The 23438-nt window shown below is 39.1% G+C and overlaps 1 protein-coding gene across 5 annotated transcripts in view; it reads right to left on the bottom strand.

Annotated features, from left to right (window-relative positions):
- Nucleotides 1–6052: 6052 nt before the first annotated feature.
- CLCN5 (Cl-/H+ antiporter 5) overlaps nt 6053–23438 on the bottom strand; it is a 228122-nt gene continuing 210736 nt past the window's right edge. For all 5 annotated transcript variants that reach the window (XM_014581965.2, XM_006163148.3, XM_006163147.3 and 2 more), the window contains 6 exons: nt 20783–20863; nt 20005–20547; nt 16609–16795; nt 14944–15342; nt 14570–14786; nt 6053–12343 (listed from right to left, as the gene is read on the bottom strand). In XM_014581965.2, coding sequence (XP_014437451.1) covers nt 12253–12343; nt 14570–14786; nt 14944–15342; nt 16609–16795; nt 20005–20547; nt 20783–20863 — 1518 coding nt within the window. In that variant the 3' untranslated portion in view covers nt 6053–12252. The remainder of the gene's footprint in view (nt 12344–14569; nt 14787–14943; nt 15343–16608; nt 16796–20004; nt 20548–20782; nt 20864–23438) is intronic.

The following is a 23438-nucleotide window of genomic DNA, read 5'->3' as shown; positions in this document are numbered from 1 at the left end:
AAAAATCTTGTTTCCGGTGCCCAGTGGGAACCTCCTTTTTTTTTTTTTTTTTGGAGAGGTCTTGTCCATACGGCACATGTGCTTGCCAGACAGACAGAGATAGAGAGATAGAAAGCGAGAAATCACCCCCAAGAGGGGATGGTCACGCTGCAATCCCTTCTCCTCCATTCTCCTCTTGGGATCACGGGCACACATGCACCATGCACCCGGCATGAGTTTAAGCCACTGGGTCTGGGACTCGTACCGCTGTCAACTACGTGGGAGTCCAGTGACATAGCCATTACACTAACTGCTGGTCCCTGGAACCTTCTTTTGAAGGCCTGGCTTCTTCAGCGTGGGTGGGAGGACCAGAGTGATAATTAACAAGATTAAAGGTGGGGCTGAGGGCCAGAGAAAAACTGTGCCTTTGAAAAAAAGTGAAAAAAGGAAAAATTAAAAAAAAAAAAAAAAGGAAGACAGAAGGAGGGAGAGACAGTAACCGAGACACAGAATCAGAGATAGAAGACTGGGGATGCGGGGCCGGGGGGCTCCCTACCACTAGCTCGTTTGCTGGAGGCTGAATTATCAGTAGAAATTCTTCGTTCCCTGAAAAATCTAGTTCGCTGGAGATATGTGGAACCTTCTTCTGAAGGCCTGGCTTCTTTTGCCTGGGTGGTAGGACCAGAGCAATAATTAACAAGATTAAAGGTGGAGCTGAGAGCCAGAGAAAAACTGTGCCTTTTGAAAAAAGTGTAAAAAGGCAAAATTACAAATAAAAAAGGGAAAACAGAGATAGAAGGCTTGGGGTGCGGGGGTGGGGGTCCCTACCGCTAGCTCGTTTGCTGGAGGCTCAATTATCAGTAGAAAATCTTCATTCCCTGAAAAATCTAGTTCGCTGGAGCCATGTGGAACCTTCTTCTGAAGGCTCGGCTTCTTCTGCCGCTAGCTCGTTTGCTGGAGGCTGAATTATCAATAGAAAATCTTCATTCCCTGAGAAATCTAGTTCGCTGGAGCCATGTGGAACCTTCTTCTCCATATAGATAATTTTTGAAGCCCAGTTTTCATACCCAGTTTCAATTTATATAAAATATGTAAATAAAAATAAAGCAGGTTTTATGATTATTCCTACTACACAGATGAGGTTACTGAGGTCCAGAGAGGTCAAATCACATGCCTAAAATAACCTGGTGATTAACAGAAGAACCTGAAATATACATGTCCTCCATTACCTACAAAGTGTTATACTCAGATGGTAATTAGGTGGTGACTTATCAAATATAGGAATTCCTTGAGGCTGGTTAATTGTGTTCTCAGAAGGTGGAGCACAACCTGCTGAGAGACACATCTTCAGGCAAAAAGCAGGAACTAAGCTGGCAAGCTTTACTCAGCCAGCTGTTCTTCAGCAAGCACTATATTTTCTGAGGTCCTGCTCTGTGTTAGGCACTATACTTAGTGCTCGAGATACAATGGTGAACAAGGAGGAGGACAATTAGTTCTCTCAGGTGGTCTCAGGTGCTGAGATGTCATCCATCACACAGGAGACTGATAAAACTTTTGGGTAGAACGAACCCCTAAGGGTTTTCCATATAAAAGTCCAAAGTCAGGTGCCAAAGTGTCCAATAATCTATGCTTTTATGCCCATATCATATGATTGTGATACACAGTCAGGTTTGGAAGTAAGTAAACTAGATGATATTTTTACGTATCATATTGGTTTCCTTTTATTTTCCCCAAGTTTTAGATGAAAAGTCATACCTTCACCTCAGCTGAGTTATGGAGGCCCACTTGGGCTAAAATAATAAAAGGGAGGTGTGCTACTCTGCTATTGTGTTGCTAAACAGAAATACTTGAGATTGGATAATATATAAAGAATAAAGGTTTATTTGACTCACAATTCTGGTGGCTGAAAAGTCATTCCAAAGATGCGGGGGCTGGGATTTAGTGTACATCTTGCCTCTGGTGCTACATCACAATATGGCTCACCAAAGCAGAAATAAGGGCAGGAATGTGCAAAGAGAGAGGGGAAAAAACATCCCCTACTTCCTGCTCAGCCCTCCATGCCCCTAGCTAGTTGGATATTGCCCTTCCATTAAGTCCTACATTTTAAAGGTCTTACCACTTCCCAAAGCTATTACTTTGGGGACCAAAATTCCAGAACATGAACCTTTGTGGGGCAAATCATTATCCAAACCACAGAAGATGATCTCCACCACATCCTCAGGACAAGGAGGTAACAACTACAAAAAACTGCCTCCAAAGTATAGAAAATCTTACAAAACACAAGGACATTCACTAAGTTCAGAAGCCCTTTTTAAGAGAAGACTCTTTGGAAGTCAATCTTTGAGATCCTAACTTTTGTTTGATCAAAAAAGTAGCGATTCCTTTACAGTAAGCTTTGAGTCCAGATTTGTTGGCTCCAAATCGTATGCTTTTTCCAGCTGTTCCTATCTTGTATCAGTAGCTCTTGAATCAAGATCCTAAAATGGTATCTTTAGAGACACTAGCAGTGGGCAATGCACAGGTATGGAACCTCTGTAATCTAGCAGCTTTAGGAGGCCTAAAAGAACCACGAATTGTTTTTTTCTTACCCTGAATGTTCCTCTGTGCTCAGAGTCTGATTTTTAAAAAATAATTGTTTATTTCTCATTACTATTAGTTTTTAGTTTTGCTACAGGACACATGTACTCATCAGAGAGAGAGAGGAGAGAGAAGGAGGGAGGGAGGGAGACAGAAAGAGAGAGAGAGAGAGAGAGAGAGAGAGAAAGCTGCCAGGTCCAGGACTTGAACTGTGGTCAGCCATGTGGTAGTCCAGCACCTTCATCATAATGCCACCTGGTGACCTCGAGCTTATTGTTTTTGAGAATCCAAAATTTTTACTTGTGGTCGTTTGAGTGTTTCTCTTATTCTACCATTCCAGTAACAGTTGAGAGATTACAAGAGAGGACAGCATGTCTAGGGGAAGGGCAGAGCCTGAGATCCTAGAGAAGGATCCTGGGAGACCTGAAACTAGAGTCCAAAGGACAGGAGCTGGAGATCTCAGAGGAATGGAATGACTACACTTCTTGGACTCCTGGGGTAGTCCTAGTTTATGCCTATTGCTCCTGGATAATTATTAGTACCACTCTCAAAAGTGTCCTAGTCAACAAAGTGATATCGTTACCCTACTGAGGGAGGAGCCAGAGTCTTTTCTCTTCCAGTTTTCATCTGAGAAACTTCTTTGAAAAAGATACTTTTTTTTTTTTAATTGCTAGAGGGTCCATACACTCACCAGAAAGAGAGAGATAAAGTACCCCTTAATGGGGCAATCTTTTTTCCTCCATTTCTCCATCTAGTCAATATTCTGGGTACACAAATATATATACATGGCATGTTTTTCAAGCTGCTGGGGTGAGGATTAAAGCTGTAGTTGTCCATATGAGATCTAGCTTCCTAGCTCAGGGCTTAACTGCTATATTACAAGGCCAGCTCTAAAATTCCTCCCTCTACCCCTTCCTTCCTTTCTTTTCTCCTTCCTGTACTTTCCTCCCTCTCTTCCTTGAGAGAAAAGCATTCTCAACAGGGTTGCAAGATTGGTTTCATTTTCAGTCAATCTGAACAGGCTGGGCATGGTTGTATGTGGTCCTGGCTAACAGTGGGGCTAGGGCAGAATGATCACAAAATGTGAGACCCTGTCAAAAATACTGTCTCTGTCTCTCACTCATAAAGAAGAGAAAAAATGTCTGATAAACTATGAAATATGATGTGACTGAATTTTGTATTCTTCGCAACTTGCTATAGGTATGAATTAGTGATTCTTGTTCTACCCCTCAAACAGTTAATATCAGGCCAAATTTTAGCCATATCAGTATTTTAATGATTGCACTGACATCTGGTGGTCATTTTCAGGTTTTCCTCTGGGCTGCTCCTATACAGGATGATGGTTTGTACCTCATATTCCATCAAAGCAATTTTTTAAAAAGAGGTTTTATGGTGTGTGCACTCACTGGAGACACAGAGACAGGGAGAGGGAAAGTGAGAAATCACCTTCCAGGGAGAATGACCACGCTGCAATCCCTTCTCCTGAGATCTTGGGGACGCATGTACACAGGTCCGGCATGAGTTTCAAGGCACTGGGTCCAGGATTTAAACTGCAGTAGTCCATGTGAGTCCAGCCATGTAATTGCTACACCATCTGCTGGCCCCATATCAAAGCAATTTTTATCTGAGCCCTATGACACTCTAGTTCATAGCAATGTGGTAGTTGCTAGCAAATTATTTTTCTTCTTTTCCTCAAAAGGTATTTAAAGGCAAGGATGACAATAATGTGGAAAGATCCTAGTAAAATGATAGACACCAAGAACTGAATGTTACTGTGGGATATCAGGCTTGCGATGAAGTTATTTTTCTATAGAGGTATCCTTCCTGAAATGACACCAACTAGGCCAAAGGCATTAAAGCTCTCAATAGCAGCCAGAGATATCAAGTCAACACCAGGGTAGATGTGATCAAATGTAAACAAAGAAATTCTTAAAGTAAAACCTGGACCCATAGTAAACTGCTTTACCAGTAGTGTCTGGCTAACAGAGAGGGAGGTCGAAGAGCGGAGAAGTCAGGTGCAGGAAAAATAGGAGTAAAAACGTAGGAAAGCCAACAACAAAGTAAAGCTTTCCTTTGTTTTCTGTGTTCCAGAGAGATGTGAAAAGGAAATGTTTTTATATTCAATCACTTCCCTATGATCTACCCAGCCTTAATCTACATAGTCTTCCCACAGAAGACATTAAATCCCCACACACCATCAAGAGGTATTAAGAAGTCTAGAGAACCAGCAGTTAGCGTAATGGCTATGTCGCTGGACTCCCACATAGTTGACCGCGGTTCACGTCCCAGACCCGGTGCCTTAAAACTCACGCCGGGCGCGTGTGCGTGAGTGCCCAAGATCCCGAGAGGAGAATGGAGGAGAAGGGATTGCGGCGTGGCCATCCCCTCTGGGGGGTGATTTCTTGCTTTCTGTCTGTCTGGCAAGCGCACGCGCCATATAGCGAAAATCTCTCCAAAAAAAAGTCTATTATTCATTGGAGGAACATTTTAATCACTCATCCTCACTCCTGTACAAGGTAAATGTCAGCAAGAGGCCTGTCAAAACCTGGGATCTTATATGAAATGCTCAAAAATTAACACACAAAAAAACCCCATACAGCGTCCAGCTAATTTCATGTCATCAGTAAAGTATTACCAATGTACAAGACAGGAACATTGAAGTCGCCATAATGAATAAGGTATCCAGGTATTTGGAATGTTTCAGATTTGCCTCCTTATTGTAAAACATGAGGCTGCCAGTAGGAGTTTGCAGTTGTCCTTTATGCAACCCTCCCCCAAGCCCCACATTCTGACTTCATGCTTTCTTTTTCTAATTAGAAATCAATAGCTACAAGTTTACAGTCCTCAGAAAAACATCAGACACCAGGTTGGATAAGGCTGTGCTTTATTACATGCATAATTACAAATCTGTGCTAAGTGAAAATGTATAAAGCAATGGCGACCTGGGTTTAAGCCACAAAGAGAAAGGGCTGGAAGATCCTATTAACCCTTTTGCCAATGTCCATTCCATTGCCTTTAACAGGATTGTTTCCATTCCTTACAAATTGCATAGCACTTACTTGTTAAAGTACTTTCCATTCATTGTCTCAGTTTATCCTCACAACAACCCTGTGAGGTAGGTAGGGCAATTAACACTATCCCCATTTTGTAGATGGGAACACTGAGGCACAGAGCGGTTAAGATCTCAAGGCTAGTTAGTAGAAGCATAGGGAATAGAAACCAGGTCTCCTAACTCCCTAGCTCATGTCTTCCTTTTTAGACCATGTTGCTATGCATGACCAGGGAGCAGAAAGAATTGAGCAGAGTCATAGCTTTGGTTCAGACTGTGCCAATGAATGGGTGAAAATAGAGCTAAGAAAGCATGGCTAAAGGTTGGTAACACTTGGATAAATAACTACTCTGAACAGCTCAGCACCAAGCTCCTGTGGAAACTCAGGCTATATTAGCTTTGGTTGAAACTAGTTTCTGGATGCCTAGCTACTGCTGATTATCTGTATTTTAGCTGAACTTTTTTTTTTTTTAATCAGTTCTCAGGAATTAAAATGTCGAGTCAGATTGGTTTTCTTTGGCTACTGCAGTTGGAGTTGGCCCTATAAATGAGTTTATTATAGAGATATTCAAATAGTGGTCCATCAGCTAGAACCTGGCTCCTCTGATACTTCTGGCCTCAGGGTTTTTTAGTGGGTAGTCCCCCCCCCCCCCCCCCACCAGAAATGAATGAGTAGAGGAAGAGCAGGAGGCTGGCCTCAGTCAAATGAAAAACAATCACCATCATGACATTATTGTTATCATTGGGTGATGTAACCAACGTTCCGTCAGGCCCAACTTCTTTCTAGTCTGTACCTGGTTAGCAGCATAGCTTCAAAAGAGTTTAAGAGAACAAAATATTAAACATATAATTTTTATCATGAATGGAATAAAATCTTAATCATTACATAGTCCAAAGGGACCAAATATATAATAAAGAAGTAAATACTTATACAAAAAGCTGAGTACTAAAAAAGGCAGGACAATGGGAGAGTAAGGAGAAGAGGAGGCAAAGTGAAATATAGGAGGGAAAAGGCCCACTCTTAAAAGACCATAGATTTTGAGGTACCCTCAATATGATAATGAAGCTAAATGTTTCTACCCTGATCGAATCATATTAGGCCATACCCTTTTCCCATTTTGCCTGATGGCATTTCACTCATCAAATCATGAACTGCCCCTCACTTCCAACAGATTTAGACTAGCAGATAATAAGATTTAGACTAGTAGATAATAAGGTTTAGTAACGACTACTTCATATGTCTGCCTTGAGATGCTAAAGGCTTTAAACATTACCAACAGTTACCATTGTCTTTAGACCCTGCAATGGAGCAAAAGCCCCACAGGCCCCATCAACTCAGAAGGACCTTCCATTCTCTGTCCTCAGGTTCATCCTCTCTCTCTCCCTCAAAGACCATATTCAAAACAAGTTCTTTACAGAATTTTGTGTGCTGTAAAGATGTATAGTAACTAAATGAAAAAATATAACACAATTTTTAAAAAAAATGAGACAAATCTGAATTTAGGGTATAGCGGAGACAAAGAGAAAGAGAGGGCGATGAGGCTAGGGGAGAAACAGAGAAGGAGAGGCAGAAATCATTGTTTAAATCTTCATATTTTTATATCATAACATGCTGTTTATCCTCAAAGTCCAAACTTTAGGCAACACATTCATTCAATGAGTGCATATACAGAGGCTAAAGACCCTTTGGCAGGAATTTAGAGGTAGGAATTTATGACAAGATTGGGCTGGATGACCTCATAGGCCCCATCCAAGAAACACACTCCACACACTGTATATCCTTTCTTGGGTGATTTGGCAAGACCAGATTATATAGTGGAAAAAACAACTCTTTTTCCTACATTCTTCAGAACTTTCCCAATTCAGATGTTTAGAAATGAGAATGTGGTCAGCAACATTTGGGGAATAACTTAGATTTGTTAACACCCACTATTCTCAGAACTTCTCTTCTTAGAGCAAACAACTGAAAATGGAAGCTGAGCAAAAGTCAGTTATCATCACAGGTGCACTACGCTGATTGAACTTTAAATTTACACAGCTTCTGAGCTCTGATCGGAGGAATTCTCACCTTTTTCTTTATACAGTAAGGATATACTACAAAGGCTAAAATACATAGATTTTAAAACTATTTTGCTATCAAAATTCAAGACAATCTACCTAAAGCTTACCATTTAGGGATCAGCACCAGATACCACATTCTGTCATGAGCAGATGTTTTGGATCTGACCTCTCTAGAAAACTACTCTGCCCTCCAGTCAAGCACTACTCTGAGCCTCTCGTTTGCTTAGAAAGCCTGCCCTTTGGGAATTACTTGATTGTTTCTACCCTAGAGGCACACGATCAAGCGGTTTACAAATGCCAGATGTATGGTGTGTAACATGGGATGCCTGTCCTCCCACCATCTTACACCTTCATATATGTTCCTACCAGAATTTTCCACTGCCATAACTTCCTAATTAAAAAAGAAAAAAAATAAAGAAGAAGATAACTTCCAAATTCTTCATGAAAGGGATCCCAGGCAATCCCAGAGGTGGTTAGAAAACAAACAGAAACAAACAAAACAAAACAAACACAAGGTTTTAGGAAACTTAAGTTCCTTAAAGTTATATTTAAATTATCTTTTTTTTTTTTTAAGGATCTGATATGCTACATGTACTCCCACTTATTTTCTAAATTTTTCATTTTTTCCCCAGGGTTTTCAGGAGCTTAATATTTTATGCACTACCACAGAAGATGTTCTCTTGATCTCTCTGAACTGATAAGTAGCCTGCATTTGGCTCTGATCCAGTGTAGGCAAACTAGTTCCTCACAACACAATGTGGTCAGTCCTCAGTAAGTACTTTGGCAATATAAAACACACTGACCATTTCAAATTCTCAATATTGTCTTCACTATCATAACTAAAGACTCAACTTAGAAATTGCACTTCGTGACTTATTAAAGAAACAAACAAAAGATAGTGCAGGGGTTAGTTGTCCTACTCATCTAACAAAACAAACCAAAATCAAGGCCCAACCACAACAGACTGAACTACTTAAACCATACAACAATGATGACTTTCTATAATGGATTGTTTCATGAGCTAAGTTTTTAAAAGCTTATTTGCTGTGCCCCCAACTGCTCCTGGATGGGTTCATAAGATCTTGGTTGTAAATTACTTTGAAGTCTTACATGACACTAAGTCTCTGTGACTTTTATCATTTTTTATGTTCAAACAGAATAAAAGACCTGCTAAAGAAATGTGTACTGTGCTCTTTCTATTAAGGGTTTAGATTCAGCCTTTGGTACCAAAACAATGGAATTTCTTTGCAGTTCAATTCAGCAAATTACTTGTTTGCTCCACCAGCTGGGAAATTCAAAGTATCATCAATGTCAGATTATCTACCAGAGAATATATGTGAATTGTACCACTTCTACTCCATAGCTGGGATGACCCAGGATGCTGGTGTCAGAGAAAAAGGAGTGTTGGAACATGATTCTAACAAAACGTCCAAATAGAAATGATTTTTAAAGTAGCTATTATTTAGTATTATCAGTCCCCCTGTTTCTTCCTTTCAGTATAACTAGTTATATATTAATTGTTTTGGCTTCTTTAAATTCTATAAAATGAAGATCTGAAGATACACAATATAGCAGTAATGAATCTCTAGATTCTCATTCTCTTTGTGGCTAGATGTTCACTATATATTTTTCCTTGAAACATCATAACTTGGTTGAAGCACTTAGTGGCATTCTTTTGTAAACTCATTCCTTGCATCAGGCAACTTTATTTTTTAAATACCTAGATAGCCAAGTCTCAACTCATTAATTTTAAATTGTAAATTATCTTGTCTTTTGCCAATGATGTATATGGCCACTTGAGGTTATTGATAGACATCCCTATACTGGCTTTGTTGGTTGGTTAAGTATGTCCAACTGCTAAACTGGCAATGGCAGAAAGAATATTTTCCTTTATCTCAAGACAAGTAACTCTTGAGTATCAAGGTGCTGAGCTAGCAATCTAGAAGAGCTCTAGCCACAATTAGCCAATCTTGGAGCCAAAACATAGGATTAGACACACAGTGGACACCATATACTATAGCTACTTATAGCATATGAGCTACAAAGGATTCCTGAGAAGCTGAGATTAATGAATGAGATTTATCAGGAATGAGGTATCAGAGGGATATTGTCATCTCCAGAGGGCCAATTGGTGCTTAGCATCTAGAACGTATACCTTAGCACAGTGTTATCTAATTTCTTGAATTTATTCTCTGAAGTAGCACCTTAACACTGGCTCATCTATTTAAAATCAAGGACAAAACCTAGAAAAACCACAAAGGCAAACTTAAGATAACCTCCATATCACTGCCACACCATGAAAAAATGATCAAACTTTTCAATGCCATCCAATACCAGAAAGAGTAATGTTTTCTGTTCTGAAAACTTTGGTGGGGATGGACGGCTAATAAAATGGGTATTGAACCAGAAATATGTGGTATGTTTAATTTCTACAAACTTATAGGGTGGTTAGCAAAATGTCTAATCTCATAGGAAGGACTCAGTGACACGAAAGGACAAAAGATGTAGCTACTGAACCATGACTATAATATAATGTACCTTAGAGATTGTTTTTTCTTTTTCATTAAAATGCTAGAGTAATAGACTTAAAAGAAGAAACTGGTGGCTGTCTTTATATTTTAAAGACCAAAATCAAAATAAGCCTTGGCTAGCCATTTTTGAGGAACATTAAGAATTTTAGACTTTGGAAAGATACAAACTAGGGGTAAAAAGTCCTAGAACTATAGATCAGTAACTTTTAAAATGAGGTACACTGAGGTATTTTGGAGAGTGAAAAGTTGGGGGAAAATACGTGTCTGCTGATTTGGGGCTAGAAAGATGGTGAGAAGTGCTGGGAACAAATCTGTAAAAATGTGAAGGCTAAACCTTCGCTTCTGGCAGTGAAATCTCACTGCTATGCACATCTGATGTGGAAATGGAGGCATGGTAGCAACAACTGGGCCATATGGCAAAGGCAATGGCTGTGAATCACCTCTGGTCCATGTGCCCTAAGATTGCTGAGCCTTGGTTTACAACTTAACTAGCCCTGGGAATCACTTTTTGCAATAGGAATGATTAACCAGGGCATAGTACTCAACCTCAAAGAGAGGATTCAGTGGTAAGGAATAGGAGGGAGGAAAAGAGTGGAGGGACAGTAATTGCACATGGGTAAAACTAAATAAAATTGAATACTATAGTGGTTGGAATGATGGGGGTGGCTCTTTAATTCCACCAGTGCCCCTATAGTGTGATTTTTTTAACTGCATTAGAAGTTGTAGAGAATTGAGACAGGCACCTTTTCAATGGTATACAAGCACCATTGGTGTCACCAGGCCTTGTCCATGCCCCTGGGTCTTTGGATGGCTCTGTGTTTTATTTAAAAGTCTAAAGGGACCCTTAAGGGAGGCACAACCGCCTATTTTGTTCTAATATCTTGAATATATTTGAAAGTATCCAAAGCCTTATTCATGCTCACTGGGACAACACTGGCCTGTTATATGTACTTAACACTGAGAGGAGGCATAAGTGACCAGTTACTTTAGTACTGGTGTCCTTTATAAAGGAATGCATAAGAATGCAGATGCAGCTTTGAATCTTCCCTGGTTTTCCAGTATACAGCCTATACTGGTTCCCTTTACTGTTCTTACATATTCCAGAAGCCTAAAGCACCATCATTCTTGGAGATGGCATCTGGGTAAGAGAATTAGTTAGGACCTCACAAAAATGTGAAATCCTAATCAGTGACTTTGCTTAGAACTGTACAAATAATTCATTTCAAGGAAGCTGAAAGAAATCATTCCTTGCTACTAACAATTTCATGGCAAAGTCCTTGTCTACAAGCTAACAAATATCACCTGGAAAATTATCTTTCTTGCAGACAAGGAGAAAGCTCTATAACTTATCTTTGTGCACTTCAAAAGAGTACCAGGAATAAGCCAGCTATAAAAGTCAACCTCTCTCAATTCACTTAGAGGAGATTAACCAAAGCAGCATTGTCTTATAATCAAAAGTTAAAATTAACATACAGATACACACATAACAAATTAATAATGCTAAACATTGTAACAGGACAAGGATAACATTTGAGTTGAATTTTCACAGTCTAGAACATACCATCACTATTTTCCTTCTGGCTTTCCTTTCTGTGGTTTGAAAAGCAAAGCCCCTTAGTTTACACTTCATCTTTTACCAATGTCAGATCCCCCCTCAAATGAGTTCTTCATGAGTTTCCTACAGGCTATAGGATAGGTCAGGACGGTTGGCATTTTTCTTGCATAGTTTCCAGTGATTGCATACTGACTAATGATTATTTTTTTAAATAAAAAAATCTTTAAAAAACAAATAAACCATAGCAATCATGCTTAGTTTACTCTTCCATGAAATCTTCCTAATGCGTATCACAGAAGCCTAACCATATTTTCTTCTAAAAAGAAGATGAATTTCCAGAGATTATGTAGTGCAACTGGTTAACTTGTAGGAGAGAGACAGCATATTAATATGATTTCACCATCCAAATATGGGAAATGTGTTTTGGGTACCCAGTTAATAAAATAGATGCATCGTCTGCAATGTCCTTCCTGTTTCAAATCCAGAACAACCTTGTGATTCTAGTTGAAGAGAATGGAATCAGGATCTTGGTTTGCCATCTGTGCTATATGCTTTAAGACATCTTTTTTGGTAATTATTCCAAGTAATCGCCTAAAAGACAAACACAAAGTTACAAAACAAAAATAAATCTGTAGTTAAAATAGCATTCCCAAAGGTGACACTTGTCTTTCTCAATCCTTTTCAACTTCACCTTGGAACACTACCTGTACTTCCACAATGATGAGATAATAGGATTTGAACACATGCCCCAAGCAAATGTGACAAAATATGGGTCACTAAATATATGCAAACATTTCTGAGGGAACTTTGAAAAGTTCATGGAAACATGGAATTAAAAATATCGGGACCAGCAGTTGGCATAATGGCTATGTCACTGGACTCCCATGTAGTCCACTGCTGTTTGAGTCCCAGACCTGGTGGCTTAAATTCATGCCAGGCACGTGTGCATGTGTGCCCAAGATCCTGAGAGGAGAATGGAGGAGAAAGGATTGCGGCATGGCCATCCCATCGGGGAGTGATTTCTTGCTTTTTGTCTCTGTCTTTCTGGCAAGCGCATGAGCCCTATAGCAAAAATCTCTCAAAAAATATGAGTTTATTTTGGTGCCTAAAGTTTTTATGAAACCTATGCATAGCTCTTCCATAATATGCATTTTCCATGAACTTTATGAAGAACCTTTGAACCTCTAGGTCTCATATCCCATGGTTTTTTCTAGTTTAAATATTCTTCTCATGTATAGCTATCCCTTGGTATCTGCAGGGGATTGGTCCCAGGATTCCCCTGCAGATATCAAAATCTAGATGTTCAAGTCCCTTATACAAAATTATGTATTTGTATATAATGTACACATATCCTCCTGCATATTTTTAATCATTTCTAGATTACTTATAATGCCTAATACAATGTAAATGTTATCTAACTTGTTGCTATACTACATTGTTGAGAGAATAATGACAAGGACAAATGTCTGTACATGTTCAGTACAGATGCAACCATTCTAGGCCTAATGACATAGTGCATGTCAGCAGCAAGGTAACATTTTCAATCTGTGGAGGGCCAACTGTATATGAATCTTACTTACCTACTGCAGTCCAGTTCAAAAGCCCCTCTTCCTGAATACCTGCCCCAATCCTATGAACTAACACTAACTCTGCTATCCTCCCAGCAATAGCATGCTCTATGCAGACCTCTTCTGTAGCACTTGTTATTGTACTTCATGCACTTGTATGTTCTTCTCTTCCCTATACCACTGCATACGCCTTGAGGGCAGAGAAAGGTCTATTCACTTTTCTGTATCCCTGAAATCTAGTAGATTACCTTCTTATATGAAGGAGGGATTCAGTAAATGTTGAATGAACTAGTTAGGAAGCTCCCTTTCTGACTTCAATCCTATAAGACATTTGTTATACCACTTAGAAATTTTAGACATGAGAGGGACCAGCAGATGGCATAATGGCTACGTTGCTAGACTCCCATGTAGGGCGATTTGAGTTCCAGACCCGGTGGCTTAAACTCATGCCAGGTGCTTGTGTGTGCGGTGCCCAGGATCCTGAGAGGAGAATGGAGGAGAAGGGATTGTGGCGTGGCCATACTCCCTGGGGGTGATTTCTTGCTTTCTGTCTCTCTGTCTGTCTCTATCTTTCTGGTGAGTGCATATGCCCTATAGCAAAAACCTCTCCAAAAAAAAAAAAATAGGTACAAAAAGAAATTTCAGACACGAGTAAAATTCTTATATAATTGCTGAGTTAATCGATCATGTTCAGGAAAAAAAAATCCAATCCTTCTCCTCAATCTCTTGTTCTGCAATAAAATTAGAAGGGCTTCTTTTACAGGATAAGAAATATCCCGGGAAGCAAAGAGGCTTGGGGGGTCACAAGACCTGTGTTGAGAGCCTACCTCTACTATTTATTAACAGGGTTCCCGTATGCAAATAATTATATGTCACTGGAACTTGGTTTTCTCAGCCTCAAATAATAACAGGGAAACTGTAAGGATCAAATACTATACATATACTACCTCATATCATTATAATTTTCAGTGTTGCCTGTATACAAGAATATAGCTGCTTTGTTTGTAGGGGAGGAACTGAGTTATTTATAATGTGAAACCAGCAGTTCTCATCTCTCAAACACACTCTCTTCCTCAAAACTCCTTTGCTATTAATCACAAAGATTAAAAAAAAAATCCACCTTCATCTCAGAGTTTCAGAAAGTCCTAAAAGTACTATTAATGTTCATTTAAACTGAGTTCTCCTTTTCTTCCTTTCTATATTCTATTTTCTCCCACAATCCAGTTTGCCTTCCCCCGAGAGTTCTTACCCATTGTGTGTAACCAGGCACTGCCGCAGTCCCAGCTTGCGGAAAATATCCACTACGATCTCCATGGGTGTAAGGTCAGTCACAGTGAAGGGGCTGAGATCTAGGATGTTCCGAAGCTTCAGGGTGGGTGGAGTGTATGGTGGCATTGGAGGAGAATGCTCAGTAAAATAAATGATAGAAGTGCTTACAACTCCATCCTGTTTCTTTCGGGCATTTTCTATTTCAACAGAAGGAAAAAACAAGTTGAAAATGGAAGTGCTAGTAGTTCTATCTTTCTGTCCCTTAACTAGTATTCTCCTCTGTCTTCCCCTATTTCATGCAAACTTATTGAGTTCTACAGTGGATTCCAGTATCCCCTTTTCTGAAATCCTTACCAATTGAAATAATGAGATCTCTTCGGAGGACAAAGCCAACAAGTCTTTGAGACTCCCGGGACACCACCACTGGGAAGCCACTATAAGTGGTTTCACTGATTATGGTCTCTATATCTTCTACAGTCATACTGTCCTGAGTAAGAACAGTCAACAAAGGATCATTTCTCCGGGGTTTCATAACATCCATTGCCAGGGTCTTATGAGCAAACTCTTCTTTGGCTTCAAGAAAGGGGTATCCATTGAGACGAATGTGAGCATCGTAAATGCCCTCTCTTCCAAGAGCATCTGCCACCCACTTGCTTGTCATGGCTGCAGCCATCAGGGGCACAATGTATTCCAAGCCACCTGTCAGTTCAAACATTATGACGACAAGAGAAACAGTCATCCGAGTCACCCCACCTGCAAAGAAACAGACGAGATAATGAAGGCAGACAAAGTACAGGATTCATTATAATTAGGGCCAGTCACAGGCATCATTCTGGAAAAGCTGACTTATCAGAAACAATAGAACTGTAACTGTACAGACCCCTGAGACTGCATTAAGGTAAGGGTGCAATAGATATGATTCAGATTTCTCAAAATAAAATCTATGGACATATAAGAGGCCTTGATTCCTTTTTTATTATTTGTCCATTTTCTTAATTATAAAATATATGCCCATTGTGGAAAATTCAAGAATTATAAAAGAAAGTCATTATTTATAAGTTCACTGCTTATAAACAGAGTAAATATTTTGAATGACTTTTTAAAGTGTTTTTTTTCCATGCAAAAACATGTGTTTCACAGGTGATTTCATATAATATGTTTAATTCCTCACCAAGTTTTTCCCCTCCACTTTATGTCTGGAATATTTTGCATATTATTTCAAATATTTTTACCATCATATTTAAAGATATTAAACATATTAGCCTCAGTTTTTTTAGGTTTTTGCCATAGGGTGTGTGTGCTTGCTGGAGAGACAGAGACAGAGAGAGGGAAAATGAGAAATCATCCCCTGGGGGTATTGTCACACTGCAATCCCTTCTCCTCTATTCTCTTGGGATTTGGGGTATGCACACACATGTGCCTGGGATGATTTTTAAGCCACTAGGTCTAGGACTCAAATAATCGACCAAGTGGGAATCCAGTGCCTTCATCACTGGTCCCATTAACCTCATATTTAAAGACTGTATAATATAACATCATTATGAATGTACCATAATATATTTAGCCAGTTTCCTTTTTATTGTTAATTTAAATTATTATTATTATAGTTATTTAGTTATACCGGTGGGGGAGGTAGGGAAGAGAGAGAGAGAAAGCTATCAGGTCCAGTACTCAAACTGGTGGTTGGCCATGTGAGAGTCCAGTGCCTTAACCATCATGCCAACTGCCAGTCCCACCAGTTTCTTACTATGCTAATTTAGCTTGAGTCTATTTTTTTTGCTCTCATAAATAGTATTGTGATGCACATTCTTGTGCAGGTAGCTTCGTCCAAATTTCTGATTATTTCCCCAGTGTGAGAAAGTAGAATTCACTTTCTTAAAGTGCTTGAAAAATGTCCAACCCAACAGGAAATGGATAGTCATTTTTTTTAAAAAAAAACAAAACTGTGTTTAATATCACTGTTCTTTGTTATATTGCCTGAGTAGCAAATTCTTTGAAATCAATGCAAACACTACTCACCCAAGCAGGCTGCAGCCCCAACCATTGCATAAAGGCCAGGGGTAATGCAATCTGCTCCTTGACTACACCAGCTATTGAAGATGGTCCAATCATGGTGGTAATAAGCCAATTGCTCCATTCCTACTCCTAAAAGTCGGCCTGCTATGGCACCTACAGCCATGCTAGGGATAAAGAGGCCAGAAGGGACCTGTAAAGAGAAAGCAATAAGTGGTGAGTGGGAAATGATATGATTATTGCTTGTTATATGATTAGAGTTGAAGAACTGACCCTCTGCGAAGCAAACAGGCCAATGACAATTTAACTAAGCAACTATGCTAGCAAGTGGCTGTAAAGATTTGTGTAACACTACAGGAACTAGAGGTTCTTTGGGACGTGCAGGCAAGGATGACTAAAAAAAAAAAAAAAAAAAAAAAGCTTACCCTGATTTGGGGTCCATCAGGCAAGAGCCTGAACTCTCCAGACCAACATAGAACTGGAGGCAGAAATCTGGCCTTTCCCAAAGAAAAAGGAAAATAGATGGAGTTTTTCATATATGCAGACATTTACCCAATTCTGAATTCTTATCAACAACAACTACCCTTGACTGACTATCTACCATGTGCCATACTAGATGTCCTACATATAAAATTTCATTGGCTCTTCATAACAACCCCAGGAGGTAGATGGTATTTTTCCCAAAGGTCCAGAGAGGTTAAGTAACTCATCCAAAGTCAAGGTTTAGTAAATACTAGTGCTGGAATTTAAATAAAATGTTCATAACCACACTCATATATTGAATATTTTCCCATTGCTCATATAGAAAAAAATGGTATGTGAGGCTTTGGTCTATTTTGTAGTAATATAAGAAAGATTAAACAATTAAAATTTTAAAATGAGACAGTGACTAAGGTTGCATAATTAACCAAAAAAAGAACCCTCAGCTATTTCCCTGTACTTTTCCTTGACTCCTAGGATACTTTGGTAAATTCTTTTTTTTCTTAATTGCCTAAGGGCATGTGTACTTACCAGAAAGAGACAAAAAGGGAGAGAAGGAGAAAACACCCCTCAATGGGGTATGCTTATGCTGCAATTACTTATCCACTTCTCCATCCTGTTGAGATTTTGGGCACGTGCACACACATACCCAACATGGTTTTCAAGCCCCTGGGCCAGGATTTAAACTATAGTTGGTCATGTGGGATCTGGCTCTCTTAACCACTATGCTATCAGGTGGGCCCCGATAATGAATGCTTAGTGTTTGGTACTATGAGAGAGAAATGACATAAGGATACTCAAAGCAGCGGATTATTTTTAAATAGCTTGTGTTTGATTTTGGAACACATTTGGATCTGGAGTTCTGAAGGTATAAAAATTCCCTTTAAATGGAAGAAGGAAAGCACAAGGTGAAAATTCACTCAAGAAACACTGAAAAATGTTTCAGGGTCTCCATCTGATCCCTGTATTGAGGGGTAAATGACACAGATTACAGTAATGCCTAAACTGAATTGCTGTCTCTTATTTTCTGGTAGGACTCTCCATTTCCCTAGAAAATAGAAGAAAGTAAGCTGGTAGTGAGGTTCTAAAGAAAAGAAATTAACAAACAAAAATCTAGGAAGGAGAAAGAAAATACATTAACATATTTTCCTTCTAGTTAATTCCAAAATATGTAAATTGTACCAGGTACTGAAAGTAAACCATGGTGGTCTGATGTCTGCTTTTGACAGTTTATATATTAACTTAGCATTACCCATGAAATAGATTGCATTTGTTCAAAACAGCATTGATAGCAAATGTACAAAATACATTTAGCTATATACATATTGGATTGAACCACATAGAAATGCTATTTTAGTGCTCAAAATGGTTGAAAACAGACAACTTCATTTGGATTAACCTAATATAATGCTTTATTGGTCAACACTAAATCTACCCTATAAGGAGTAACATTATGTCAGTCAGATTTTGCTTTTTTGTTGTTGTTATTAAATTCTACTGGCTTTTTTAAAATTTGTTTTTATTTTCTAATTGCCTAAGGGTGCATACTCTCACTAGAGTGAAACAGAGAGAAAGGAAGAGAATACCTCACCATGAGGTATGGTCACACCACAGCTCTTTTCCTCCATTTTGCCATCCTGTTAGGATGTGGGGCATGCATGAACATGTCTCAGTGTGGTTTTCAAGCTGCTAGAGTCAGGAGTTGATTCACGGTGGGCCATGTGGGATCCAGCCCCCTTAAACACTAGGCTATGGGGCAAGTCCTAAAAATGTATTAAGTAACACATATTTATGAAGTATAATGTCATTTTTTGATATATAAATATGATGTGCAATGATCAATTAAGGGCAATTATCCACCACCTCAAACATTTACCATTAGTTTATACTGGGAACTTTCAAAATCCTCTCTTCTAGCTACTTTGAAAAATACAATAAATCACTGTTAACTATAGTCACCCTACTGTATTACAGAATACTGGAACTTATTCCTCCTATCTAGCTGTAATTTTGTATTCACTAACCAATATTTTCTTATCCCTTTTCTTCTGCCCAGTCTCTAGTAACCATTTTTCTATTCTCTACTTCTATGAAATCAACTTTTTTAGCTTCCACATATGGATACACTGGAATAAATAACTTGCTATCCTTTTAAAAGGGTAAAATACAAGCGGGTCTTCAAAAATTATAATGGATATTGGAAAAAAAAAACTACTTGTGAATTTTGCTATGGTTAGGATGTCCCCACAAAATTCATGTGTTGAGACCTGGCTGTACTGTAAAGGTGTGAAGCAAAAATTTAATCCCTTCATGGTATCCTACGGTGGGGCCTTTGGGTGTGATAAGAAGGGCCACCATGACAGAGTTCTAGAAGGGCTATAAAGAAAGAAAAGGAGACCAAAACAGGTGGAAACTTATAGGCAGCTACTCTGCTCAAGATTCTGCCCTCCATCATGTTGCAACCTCATCAGAAGTTGGCCCTTGGACCTTGGACTTTCAAACTGTGAGCTGAATTGGATTATATACATAGGAATCACCCAGGTTCAAATATTTTGTTGGCAATGCAATAGTGGATTAAGACAGAGATTCTACTTTTTTAACATAATAAACTTTTAATTTAATTCCATTTTCCACAACCTTTTAGAAGACCCCTTGTATGTCTTCTAGATAAAAGGAAACACTCTTCTTCCTAAAATTTTATCACTGAGGCTTGCATTTGTTTTAAAACTAGGATTGGACAATTTGAGATAGAGATACAATATTCTTGGAAATTATGAGAACCTGTAAAGATAACAGAAACTTTTGTGGGCAGGGGAAGTTGAAAGAACCACATAAACTATCAGGATTGTATAAAACCTTGACTTTGCTTTCCAAAACCCACAGCCACACATATAGTGGCTGAGTATTAAAAGAATTCCTCACCTTCATGCCAAAGGTGAATATAGTAATGACAATCTTCAGTATGAGTGACAAAGCCAGCTGCCACATTGCACTGTAGACTCCCATGCCAGCTGGTCTGTCAGGCAGTTCACCTCCTTTGCTTGTATTGAAACGATTCTCATAGTCACAAAGCTTGGAGGAGTCCAGAAGGCCACAGTCGTTGAATAGCTCAGAAATGAGCTCACTTGTGCTCATGCGGGTATACTCATTGGGGAAAGCCAGGATGGCAGTGATAGCTGTCACAACAAGTACCTCTATGACAGGGTACTTGCCCAACTGGGTGGTCTTCCGTTTCCGACACCAGGCAATGTTTGTGCGGATGAACAAAGCTCCCCACAGACCACCAAATATGCCCAGCAGAATGAATGGCACAAGCTCAAAGAGATGCCATGGGGTATGAAATTCCACATAAAATAAAACCAGGCGACTGTTCCCAAAGGGATTGATGGAACGTAGAGTAAATGCTGCCACCAAAGCAGCAAAGAATGAACGCCACAATGTTTTAAGAGGAAAATAGTAGCTGACCTAAAAGAGAGAAGGTAAGAAAGCAAACTCAGTTAATATGCAGCAACTGTTTCAGGTGAAATTGGTACTGTAGGTATTATTAGCATTGAGGATGAAAACTGCCCAGGGATTTCTAGTCACATGGTAAGCCATCAACTTGGGTAGAACACTCAGGGACTGCAACCTACATAGATATTGGCCAACATTCCTGACACAGAAACAGTCACACACTCTAGAGACAGTTAAAAGTCTTTACCTCTTCTAGGCTAAATAATACTCCGCCAATAGGTGCTCCAAAGGCTACAGATACACCAGCTGCTGCTGCAGCCGACAAGACCTACAATCCAAAACTCAACATTAGTGATAGGATAGAGCTGCTTTATCATGTTCAATCACATTTTTAAAAGGAATGTTAATGATTACTAAACACTTTTTAAAAATAAACTTTACATGACCCTTATCAAAAATGAAGTTCAATTTCTATTTATTTTGAGAACAGACACTGTATGCTGAATTTTGAACATACATATATGGTGGAAATGCTCAAACAGGTAAAAAGAGCCTTTGTTTTGTAATTAATTTAGGCATGTGCTTTATTCTAAATTTTTCCCCCTTTCTCCCAATACTCTTAATTCAATAACTGAACTAGAGGCTATTAACTTATTTATTCACCACTTAAATGAAGTACTTTACAAGTTATTTATTTACATATCACTTTGTCAAGGAATGCTTTATAATTTTATTTATGTTTTCTAAATCAGATGTTAAAGAAGGCTCTAGTGGTAGAAAACCAAAGTTATAATTGGCTCTCAGCTCTTCAGGAGCTCCAAAGACTGATACAATTTATTAGGTTGTCGGGAAAGTCATGATTTTTTTTTTTTAATGCAAAAATGCATCATGACTTTCCTGATAACTCAGTAGAATTTCCTGTACTATGTGTCCTATTCCATGCCCAATAACCTATAGAAAAAGAAACAGGACAACTCAATTTTTAAGGGAAGAGGAGTCCTAAATATGTTTAGGTATGGCAAAGGAAAGGGGCTAGGGGGCAGAGAGAAGCAGCAGCAGTCAGAGGGAAAGAGGGACAAGTGATAAAGATTGCTACCTTTGTGAGTAGAAATGTGTGCATGTGTAAAATGTACACGACACACTAGTGATGGTAAACTAGATTTTTTTTTGGAGTTTTCTAGTGGATTTGTTAGGATTTTCTTTTTTCTTTCTTTCTTTCATTCCCCCCCCCCAAGAGATTTTCGCTATAGGGTACATGCACTTGCTGGAGAGAGAGAGACAGAGAGACAGGAAGCAAGAAATCATCCCCCAGGGAAGATGGCCATAATACATTCCCTTCTCCTCTATTCTCCTCTCAGAATTTTGGGCATGCATGCACATGTGCCCAATGTGAATTTTAAACTGCTAGGTCTGGGACTAGAAGCGCAATTGACTACATGGTAGTCCAGCGATGTAACTATTACATAATCTGCTGGTACTAGGATTTTCTTTTCTTTTTAAAAGTTCCATCTCTTCTCTTTCCTTCTGAGACACCAAAGATGAGGGAGGGAGAGACAGCACCCTCAACAGGGCCTTGATGCTGCAATCTACTCCTTCAGCCAGCACCATATCATAAACATGTGTATGTCCAGTATATTTAGAGAGGTCTCTGGACGCAAACCTGGAACCTTCCCATGTGCGTCAGTCTTGCAGAACATCCCCACTGTACCACTGTTAATCCACCCCTAGATTTCTTTTTAATTTTAATGACATATTTTAACTCAATATATCTAAAATATTATCATTTCCAAATACAGTGTAATCAATAGAAAATTACCATTGAGATATTTTATACTCTTTTTTTTGGTATTGTCTTCAAAGCCTCTATATATTTAACATTGGAAGCACATCTAACTTTGGATGCTAAATTTTCAACACATAAATTGATATATAACTAATTTATGCAAGTGAAATTTTATGCAAGTGAAATTTTTAATAACTTTTTTTTTTTTGGAGAGGTTTTTGCTATAGGGTGTGTGCACTTGCCAGGAAAACAGAGAAACGGAGAGACAGAAAGCGACAAATCACCCCCCAGGGGGGATGGCCATGCTGCAATCCCTTCTCCTCCATTCTCCTCTTGGGTTCTTGGCACTCACGCATACATGCCTGGCGTGAGTTTAAGCCACCGGGTCCGGGACTTGAACCGCGGTGGAATACATGGGAGTTCAGTAACATAGCCATTATGCCATCTGCTGGTCCCCAAATTTTGCTTGACAGAAAAATACTTTGTACTATCCGTAAGATTTTGGATATGCATGATTATTAGAAAGCCTTTCTTACATTGAGCCAAAATATGCCTGTCTAATTTCTACTTATTCATCATGGTACTGTGTCCCATGGCCACATATAAAATGTGTAATCTGTCTCTGAAAGGATATCCTGAAAACCCTGAATTATAGTTTTTGAGTTTCTCTTTCCCCTCAATCTCTTCTCTGTCATCAACATCCCCATTTCCCCAGATTATACTTCACATGGTATCTTTCCTTCGCTCTGTCATACTGGGCCCTTGGGTTGTACGCATTCTAAATTTCCTCTCTCTTTCCTAAAACAGGCACTAGAGCCAGGATGTTTCTTTAGATGTGGTCTATGGATGGGGAATTGCCCAGATGAATACTAGCCTCCTCTAACCTACACTTACTGGTGGTAGCAGCACCTACACTTGGACTTGATTACATCCACCCCCAAATTAATAGTAGGTTTCAAGTCTTTTCCTAGGGTTCTATTGATATAGGGAGACAGATGATTTGAGGAAGTAAAGAAATATTTTAAAGAAAAGTTGAACAAAATCAGGAATTTTGAAGAATAAAATGGTTCTTGATAAAGAATGTAGGCAAATTTCTCTGCAAGTGTAGGATGGCCTGGAA

This window comes from Tupaia chinensis, unplaced genomic scaffold, assembly GCF_000334495.1.
Source record: "Tupaia chinensis unplaced genomic scaffold, TupChi_1.0 Scaffold141414_1, whole genome shotgun sequence".
Taxonomy (NCBI): Eukaryota; Metazoa; Chordata; class Mammalia; order Scandentia; family Tupaiidae; genus Tupaia; species Tupaia belangeri.
Note: the sequence above shows the minus strand (reverse complement) of the source record. Positions and strands in the feature narration are given on the sequence as shown.